Here is a 10,184-nt window from a genome sequence, read left to right on the forward strand (position 1 = left end):
GTGCTTTAATTATCATACATTATTTTAACTAACTTGTGTTAAACTACATTTGCATTGATTTTTCATTGGCTACATTTACTTCAGTTTAATTGAATGTATGTTTTTATAATTAATTCTGGCCACAGGCAAACATAGCTTTGTTTGAGGCATGCTGTAAAGAGAGAATCCAGCAGTTTGAAGATACTGGTTCTGACGAGGAAGATATTTGGGAAGAAAAGGATGTTACATTTGCACCGGAAGCACAAAGGTGTCCTAGGTAATTATTACATCCGGACACACCAGGTGGTGCTGTTTAGCTGCATGATGCAAGATTTACTATTATATAAAAACATTAATGTTTTGTTAGAAGTTCTGGAAGCACTGACAGTGAAGAAAGCACAGACTCTGAAGAGGAGGAAGCTGCTAAACGGGATCCTTTTGAGCCCAACAGCACCAATGCAGATGACCGAATGGAAGTTGACAGCGGTGAAGGTAACTAATACATTAGATGTTGAGTATCGCATACCATATGAATTCCTTATGAATTGCGATTTTAATATGAAGTCTACCTAGCAACATTCAGTAAAATAAGAGGATTTACATTAAAATTAAGCTGTATAATATGCATGTTGTTTTCGTCTGTAGCCAAATACTCCAGGAACATCCATGAGTCTAAGAGAAGCATCCTAAACCTAATCTTAAATCACAGTTTTCCTCCAAACTTTTTTAACTTTTAAATCCGAACTTGAAAATCATTATTCTCTGTACAATAAATGCTACTGTGTTGGTGTTCCCAGAGCATGTAGTACTTGACAAATCCAATAACCTGTGTATAATGCCAGGACAGACAGCTGTTGCAGTAAATGCATTCCTCATTTATGCACTTTGTGTATACACAATCCACTTTTCAAATATGTGTGAATAATTAAGCTATCTAACAAATGTTACCTGTCCATTTTATCCATTTTTAATAGGAGTTAAACTTTTATTTTCTGTGTTTTCAGGCTCTGGTTGGACAGCTAATTTTGATGATATGCCTATGGATACAGGAAATACAACCGCAGCAGTAACTGCAGTAGGAGATTCATCTGGGTCTGATGTATGGGGTACAAGTGAAACATTGCAAGGAAAAGAATCTGGATGGGCTAATTTTACAGACTTTTCTTCAGAAGAAAGGTGGGAGTAACATAATACCTTATCAATGATTTTAAAAATGTTTTTGATTTGCTTTTTCCTTGTTGGTGGCAAGTACAGATTAAAAGAATTGTATAGAATTTCAGATTGGGATTCTTTCTTTTACACTGTGGACTAGTCCAGGACTATTGTTGTCTGTACCAGTATTAGATGCTAAATATTGCATCTTTTCAGTCCCAAAGATCCTTTAAGGAGTAGCTCTCCGGTGGCGATGGAAACCAGTTCAGAGACTGCGGATCCCCTTGGTGTGAATGTACGAGCACAACCAGAAGGTAATTAACCACTGGAATCGTTAACATTTCTAATCACCTTTGCACTAAACTTGAGGCTATGGGATAGTGAGGACAAATTTAAACTGCCCAGAGAAGGTGCAAAACGCAACATTGGTACAGCAGGAAGGCATATTTGTTCCAAGTCATTTTTCATTTTGGGACTGCCTCAACTCTGCTCTGTCCTTTTCAAAACGTTTCAAATGATGGCTTATTCATATATAAATTTCATATCCAATAATTGCATTACAGTTAAGACAACTGGTTAAATGTCTGTATCTCTGTGGCTCCCTTTCCCCAAGACTAATTCACTTCAATCATCATTCTCAGGAGAACTAATGTGTAGATCCAAAATGTATGATTAATGTATTTGTCTGCACATTTTATAGACTCAGAGAGGTGGCAAGATGACTCTAGGCAACCAGAAGTGTTGCCCAATGCAAAGATGGAAGCCAGCTCAGATGGGGAGGAGGAAGATGACGAGGGAGGAGCAGACAGAATAACCGAGACTGTCACCAATGGCTCGATGAAGGAGACAGTCAGCCTTACTGTAGATGCCAAAACGGAAACTGCAGTTTTTAAAAGGTAAAGGGGCATTGGTAGTGCCATGACTACCTGCAAGACATTTTACAAGTTTACTATTCAGCACATTGTATTAATTCGGTTAGTGTACAGTTGACTCCGAGTAATGTAACGTTACAATATTGACTGAAATGTGACTGAGTTGAGCCGTAAACATGCAACCTTCTGTCTACTAAGGTGAACTTTTAGGTTTGTTGTAATGATATTTTGAAATTTGCAAATCTTAGAATTCTAACTTGATTTATTTTGGTATAAAGTTTAACAAACACTGTATTAAACAAAATCTTGCGCATGTCATCGCATTAGAAGTATTTCTGCACTTTTCTTTCTTTAATAATTGAGGGATTGTAGCAAAGGATGAGTACCTGATTGTATTTGATCAGATTTGAACTGTCCAGTGTAATTATAACACTTACAACATGAGCTTCCTCTTTCTCTTTGGCGTGCTTGTGGCTTCAGAGTGTTGAAATCCTATCGGTATGTACGGCAAATAAGGGAGACAGTTATGTTATGTTGTGTGTGTGTGTATGTCAGCCACTGCAGTTTTTGTCACTTCAATTTGCATGTCTTCAGTTTACACAACTCAACGTAGAATTTGTGACGCAACATTTTTCTGATGTTTCTTGTCTGTCCACCAAGCCATGCAGTATAAAGGGGTTCAGTAAGTTGGACTACTGCTAATTTTGGTGGCATGCCTGATGGAAGCAAAATGTTCTTTTTCCCATAAATTGAATTACATTCTAGTGGCAGAATGAAATAGGGCTGTAGAGATGCGTAATTTTAAATGTTTTCAACATGTAGCCCAGATCAAGCTTGGCACAGTGTTCATTACAATGAATATATTTAGTGTCTGTGTTCAGAGTAGACCCTTATAGAAAAACAATTTCCTTTTTAACATTTTAAATATAGGTGAACCAGGACTGTTTTTTGCTTTGATTTATTTTTTTTGTTCTAAAGATTTGATTGTAGGATTTTTTTGTTTTTTAATGTAAAATAAAAGTAACTTTTTCAAAACATTTTCAATATAATTAAGTCACATTTGCATGCTGGTTCCAAATAGTTTGAGCATACATTGTGTATGGATGCCACTAATTGTTTTTATTTATGTATTTATGTATTTATTTATTTTTTATATATAAACAATCTCAATATTTGTTTACTCTGTGCTGTTGCCTTACCGTGGTCCATTATTTCCATTATGCATGTATCCGTTTCATGTTAAATGTTAAGTAACCTATGACTAAGTGGTGTTAAATTAACATCTGCTTAATTTTAGTGAGGATGAATTGCCTACCTCTGAAGATTCAGTAAAATACACAGTAACAGAGAATACAGAAACAGAGAAGACCGTTTCTACATCACCGCAGCCTGTCAGCAATTGTCAAAAGCAGAGGTAAAAATGCTAAAGAATTCTATATTTTCTTCCAAAAATGTTAGACCATAATGGCATACTATATGTGTTTGTTTGTATGTGTATTTATTTATTTATTTATTTATTTATTTATTTATGTATGTATGTATGTATGTATTTATTTAGGGCGGGAATTCTAAATGTTTAGACATATGGGGGGGGGATTCACTGAAGAAACGGATTTCTTCTCAAATGATTTGCCGTTGAGGATGAGTGTGTCTTGGTGAATGTCTTTTAAATCAATAAAGCGTGACACAGAATACTTGCACTGTTGCAATCGAAACACCAGTAGATAGTAGTTTTAAACAGCAGTTCATCGTAAATTACAAGATCAAAGCCAACAGAATATTGAGATGCTATTTTTCAATTGTAGATTTTTTTGAAGCAACTTTGTTTTTTGGTTACAGTTTACAGCGCTTAGAAGAGAAGATAAAATCTGATGCATTAAAAGGCCCTCTTGATATAACGACAATGGAAGAAGCCAAGTAAGTAAAACCATGTCTCCTTACTTTCCTGTCACTTGCTTAACCACTTCAACTCCAGATGTAAAAATGAAACCCCTTCCCAGGTACGAGATTTTGAAAATTAATAATAATGTTTTCAAACCTGTAATTGCTATAAAATGTTAACATATAATGAATAAAACTCAAATGTGTACTACATACCCATATTCTTTTTATTATCATATATTTTTTTTTTGAACAATGAAAAGAAACGCTGCCAATAACAATAATAATCAGTAAACAGTAATTATCAAATAAAAATAAAACAACATCAAAACGTGTGCCATTATCGACTTGCTCTGTGCCATTTATTGAAATGTTCAATACAACAGAACCCGGGGTTGCCTTAGCACCCACTGCACATTTTTCTTGTGTCTTTTCTTTTGTTTTCATTTTCGTAGCAGACCCTGTACCTTTTTTTACGGTGTCTGCTTCCCTTGTGTTGGAGGGATAGTCACAAATGCGTGTACACAGCTACTTTGCACAGGCATTGTGATGGATCTGGCTTCCGCATTGCCTGTACCCAGTGCTGTGTTTTGATAGTATTTCGTCACAGCACTGCCATTTCAAACCAAACAGCTTCCCGTTTGCAGCTGGCTTACCTGTAAAGTAGCTGCATGCTCTTCTGTTTGTACTGTTTTTGGCTCCACATCCTCTTCATCAGCATCGCTGAGTGGTAAGTCAGCATCACTGTCGCTGGTATCGAAATCCTCCGAACCAACTTCACTCCCGTTGCTCATTATAGAAAGACCACATGCATTGCCATGTTTAGCTTTCGCTAAAAACTATATATACTACAACTAAACAAGTAAAACTAATAGTAAAACAAAAAATAATTTAAAACAGTAATATATATATATATATATATATATATATATATATATATATATATATATATATATATATATAATATATATTAATATATATATATATATATATATATATATATATATATATTAATTTATTTATTTCTTAGCAGACGCCCTTATCCAGGGTGACTTACAATTGTTACAAGATATCACATTTTTACGTACAATTACCCATTTATACAGTTGGGTTTTTACTGGAGCAATCTAGGTAAAGTACCTTGCTCAAGGGTACAGCAGCAGTGTCACCTACTGGGGATTGAACCCACGACCCTCTGGTCAATAGTCCAGAGCCCTAACCACTACTCCACATATATATATATACTTTAATAATAAAGTTGAATGGCTTCCCGCAATATAGCTCAGTCTTCTAACCGCCCACAGCTAGATTGGAATCGCTACATGACACGCAATTGGATACAAATGTCACCTGACCCTCCCCCGACTTTCATTGCACATTCCACAGTACTAGCACTGCCTTGGAGAATGAAACCTGGAACGCTAGACTGAGAAACTGATCATAGAATAGAATGGAGAAACTTGACGTAAGCAGGTACGGCATGGTACTGTAAGTGGGTTTTCATTTGATGTACGTGCGTCCGTCATGTTGTTGAAGTGGTTAATCTGCTTTTTATGGTGACCTGTTCATTTTTTTAATTTTAATTTAAAACAGATATTATGCATAGGAAATCTGGCGCAATTCTAAAGTGTACCCATTCTGTGCGTTTTGTTTCAGAACGGATCAGCGAGTCCCTTCACCAGAGGCTGCAGTTAATGGCCCAGCATGATCTGTGATGCCCATCTTCTGCTTCTGACTCAGAAGCCTTTATCCAGGGGTTCTAGTAGGGTTCACTGGAGGCACACAGCCAGAGCCAGTCACTGCTGCACTAATTTCACAAGATCAGGACCAGCAATATTCATATTAGATTTTACAGACAGTTGTACAGAAAGTTTGAACTGTATGAAAACTTACTCTAATGGATACAGAGAACCTTTTGCATTTGTTTATATACTATTGTTCTTATGGGATGATCTGTCTGATAAATATCTTGCCACACAAGTTAATAGTAATGATGCTATAGGTAAAATGATTGTATGAATAAAGTATTTTATAAAAATGTATACAGAAACGGGACATGTATAACTTAATACACCAATTGGAACACTTAGTGTGACCAAGTAATGGAGCAGTTTTCATATGGTTTCCTCTTGCACAAATTCCATTATTACATTTTCTTCCAAAGTAAACCAACAACTTCTATGAAAATAGTATGTTAATCCTCAAATTATTTTGGTCTTTTTCCTTATATTAAACTGATGATTAGGATAAAAGTATAATTTAAAATATTCAACAAAGGGTTTTTGCTACAGGTATTTGTAAATGTTTCTTGTATCCTTTAAACACAAGCAAGATTTGAAAACCTTTTGGTATAGTTTTTAACTTTATTTATTATTGAAGTAGTTGATGTGTTACATTACTAAGAGCCATAAGCTTGTTCTCTCCTGTTTTTTTAAAATTTTTTTTTTTTTTTTATAGTTTTAGTTTTTTACAAAATTGAAACTACCTGTCACAAGTGAAGACTGCAGAATGGTTTGAAATTGCATGCAGCTTGTGGGCAATGACTCATACTTAAGGCTTGTAATTACAAATCACCTGAACAGTTGTGTTCCTATTCAGACTGACTAACCTTTAGAGTACCTGGGGGGAAATCTATTCTCCAAGAACCCAAATATAAATTGTAGGTGAGGTAATATTCCTGATTCAGCAATGCATTATTATTGTATTAAATTGGAAGGAGAAGCAGTCAGTGCCAGCATTTTTAAAAACAAACTTTAGAGTTCAAGTGGATTAAGTATATGAATTGTTTTTCCCCGTTTTTTTTATTTATTTTTTTTATTTTTTACATCAGCAGTGGTTTTTTTTGTTTTGTTTTTTTAAGATCAGCCTCTGGCAGGCCACCTTGTGTAACTTGTTTAATTTCTTTATGAACTGATTTATGGTTTGATGAACAAATATAATTACAAAATCCCAACACTGCTGGAAGAAATCTGCTTGGTCTCTTTTGTTTGTTTTATTTGGTTGTATTTTTAATGCGTCTTGAATGTACTGGACACAATGCATGCTAACAGGCCTATTCAGATATGTTAAAATTCCCCGTTGCATGAATTTATTTTTTGCTGCTGCTATTGACAAACCTTTTGCTTTTAAATATTAACAATGAAGTCATTTTAACTTGGATATGAGATTTAAAGATAACTTGAAGAAATACACCCTTTTAAAAATGTTTTTCACTGTTTTGACCTAAACTTAAGACCATGCCTTGTGTGGCATTCTTATTTAGTTCTGCACTGTTGCTTATAATCTCTATTTTACCAAGTCAAACCATTTAAACTGCTGTTTAAAACTACTATCTACTGGTGTTTTAAATTTGAAATGATTGGTATGGTGTACCATTCCAGATTGTTTGTTTTAAATGTAGTTATGCAAAAAGTCAGAACCTACCTCTCCAAGACCAGATGGCTCTTCAATTGTCATTGTTTGACAAAGTTGACAGTAAAGCTTTCAGCACTCTTTTCACCTTTCATATTGTAGCTAGATCAATACTTCCTATCCACTTGGAAGCTGCTAGAATTAAGGAATACTGCTGATGCTTCCCTCGCATGGATAAACAGGAATTGTATTTTTTTTGTGTGTGTGTACAAGAACTGCCTTTTATTAAGCGTAACTTGAAGACCGCAACAGACATCAGAAAATTGGAAGAATTATATTTTATATTCCCTCTGCAGGTCAGTTATGAAAATAGAGCAACCACCAACACATTTGGCAGTAAAAACTCAATTAGCAAAACACTAATTGATGGTGCATTTGAAGATTCTCAGGTACATTCTATTAATTTCAGTTCTGGGGAATGTTTGAACTGTGAGGGGTAGGGGGTAATATACAGGTCTGCCATTTATAGGGCAGAAGGTAATTGTTCAGTTCAAGCAACAACATTTAGCCTCCAGTAAAGAAACTTGGTTGAGACATTATGTAAACCGTTATTTTTTTAGACTATACAAATAAAAATAAAAAAATAACCATTTTGGGTCTAGTTGAAATTCTCATCATTAATGACAATTCATGGCATGGCCAATGACCTGCACAAATACTAATGTAAATCAACATTTTTTTTTGCAGAAATAATGTTTGTGAAAAAAATATTGAATATAACTAATGTAATCTAACATTGCTCTTAAGTGCAAAGTAATTCTAGACATTAAACCTCTATAATTGTTTCCAAATCTTGAAGATGACATTTAAAATAGTTCCACTGACCAATTTAGTGTGTCTGAAAGACCACAAGGGTGTGCTGTAAACCTAAATGCAATATTGAGAGCTGGAGAATAACTGATGGTACAATACAGTACATGTACAGTAAGCTCAGTTTAACTTTATCAAACTAATATTTTGTTGCAGTTACCTTCTGCTATTTTAAAATTCCTTTAAATACTGCCTAGCAAAAGTCGCATGATTATTATATCAACAAAGTGTTTAATGCTGCTTTAATTGTAAATGTAGCGAAGTAGAAATTAGTCCCTCCAAAAAAAAAAAGTGGTCTTTCAACAGTTAACATTTGGATAAAAAAAAAAAATACATAAATTTAACAATATTTAACATTTTTATAATCTCATTTCAAAATGATCAGATTCCTGTTGCTCGGAATGTACAGTAACACTTGTTGCTTTTTCTTCGATTGGAGTTACCTAATGTAAAAAGTCAAAGGAAAAACAATTAATGGCAGCAGCCACCAATATTCTTAAGAACAATGCTCTGATTATTTGCATACTTATATAACATTGTCATGAATTATGCTTATATATTTAGGTGGTTTTAATGACAATAAGAAAGATTAAATTGTTTTGCCAAAAGTATAATCAAACTGCCGGTATGAAGTTTATTATATATATACCGAGCATCAAAAGAAACTTATCACTATTTTAACATTTATTTTTGAAATAAAATAAGTTGATGGACATTGACGAAATGTTTTTGGTTTCTTTTTAATCACTCAATCATTCATCCTTGACCATGACACGCTTGAGTGACTATGACTATATTAATTAAACCTAAGTAGACAGTATTTCAGAACACTATGAAGCCTAAAATAGTGGTACTTGCTTCCTTACTACAACAGAGTGCTGGGGCTCCCGAGTGGCACATCCAGTAAATGCGCTTCACGTGGAGTGCAGGATGCGCTCTGTAGTCTGGACGTCGCGAATTCGAGTCCAGGCTATTCCTTTGCTGACCGAGAACAGGAGCTTCCAGGGGGGCGGCGCTCAAATGGCTGAGTGTCCTCGACTCGCCGCTCACCAGCAACCCCTGTAGTCTGGCCGGGCACCTGCGGGCTTGCCTGTAAGCTGCCCGAGAGCTGCGTTGTCCTCCGACGCTGTAGCTCTTGGGTGGCTGCATGGTAAGTCCGCAGTTTGAAAAAAAGCGGTCGGCTGACGGCACACGCTTCGGAGGACAGTGTGTGTTCGTCTTCGCCCTCCCGAGTCAGCACAGGGGTGGTAGCGGTGAGCTGAGCATAATAAAATAATTGGCTATTCCAAATTGGGAGAAAATAATAAAAATAATTGGCAACGACTAAGTCTATAAAAGAGTGCTGTCATTTGTTAAAGACAAAGAAAACGTGGCTATTCGGGTCTAAAATTTCAACTGCAAAAAAGTAAGCAGCAGGTTGAAGCGACGTGGCTGTGCTAGATCGTGTAGTACTGATTTTAACTTGCCGACAGGAATACTTTTTGTCTGGGCTGATTTTGCAGTTTGTTTTCTGAAAGCTGTTTATTTTACGTTCTGTTCAGTAGCCTTTTGTTTAATGTGTGATTCTGAAGCTAAATAGCGATCGATCGTATTTTCTCAAAAGACACATTAAGATATGAAAAACAATGACCTCCATCTGCATGTCTAGTTTCTTTGGGAAATATCTTGACACGATCAATCACCAAAATAAACTTAGCTTTTTTTGCTTTGTTGTCCATTTCTAATATTTTACCTCCAATGCTGAAAACTAGATTTTTAGCAACCCAAATCAAAACAATGCAGCACTGACTTTGTCCCACCCCCTACTGCACAGTACAGGTCACAGAAAAGCAGTACAGACGCACTGATAGGCTGATTAAAACTTAATTGTCATTTGAATAGTAAACAAGAACGTTAACTGCTTTGGAGAATTTTTGTTTTTTTGCTTAAGTGTAATGCACAAAGGACGACGAAGGAATGCAAAAGGTCTATCTACAGAAGGAAGATACGTGGCTTGTGTTGTGCAGTAGTTGTTTTGTTTTTTCCTCTGCCTACTTGTTCGGTATGCATTGGCCCCTAAAGAGGTGAATTTCGCGGTGA

At 35.6% G+C, this 10,184-nt stretch overlaps 1 protein-coding gene across 12 annotated transcripts in view; it reads left to right on the top strand.

The window, feature by feature from the left end:
* Nucleotides 1–6,856, top strand: part of LOC117432231 (serine/threonine-protein phosphatase 6 regulatory subunit 3-like) — a 32,071-nt gene extending 25,215 nt beyond the window's left edge. For 5 of the 12 annotated variants that reach the window (XM_059002661.1, XM_059002659.1, XM_059002664.1 and 2 more), the window contains exons 18-26: nucleotides 126–256; nucleotides 347–471; nucleotides 984–1,155; nucleotides 1,348–1,445; nucleotides 1,832–2,027; nucleotides 2,484–2,501; nucleotides 3,301–3,417; nucleotides 3,843–3,920; nucleotides 5,541–6,856. In XM_059002661.1, the coding sequence (XP_058858644.1) occupies nucleotides 126–256; nucleotides 347–471; nucleotides 984–1,155; nucleotides 1,348–1,445; nucleotides 1,832–2,027; nucleotides 2,484–2,501; nucleotides 3,301–3,417; nucleotides 3,843–3,920; nucleotides 5,541–5,592 (987 nt within the window). In that variant the 3' untranslated portion in view covers nucleotides 5,593–6,856. The remainder of the gene's footprint in view (nucleotides 1–125; nucleotides 257–346; nucleotides 472–983; nucleotides 1,156–1,347; nucleotides 1,446–1,831; nucleotides 2,028–2,483; nucleotides 2,502–3,300; nucleotides 3,418–3,842; nucleotides 3,921–5,540) is intronic. The other 7 variants (XM_059002665.1, XM_059002662.1, XM_059002667.1 and 4 more) reach the window with 3 other exon arrangements.
* Nucleotides 6,857–10,184: the final 3,328 nt, after the last annotated feature.

The sequence above is a fragment of the Acipenser ruthenus genome, chromosome 27 (assembly GCF_902713425.1).
Source record: "Acipenser ruthenus chromosome 27, fAciRut3.2 maternal haplotype, whole genome shotgun sequence".
In the NCBI taxonomy this organism is placed as follows: Eukaryota; Metazoa; Chordata; class Actinopteri; order Acipenseriformes; family Acipenseridae; genus Acipenser; species Acipenser ruthenus.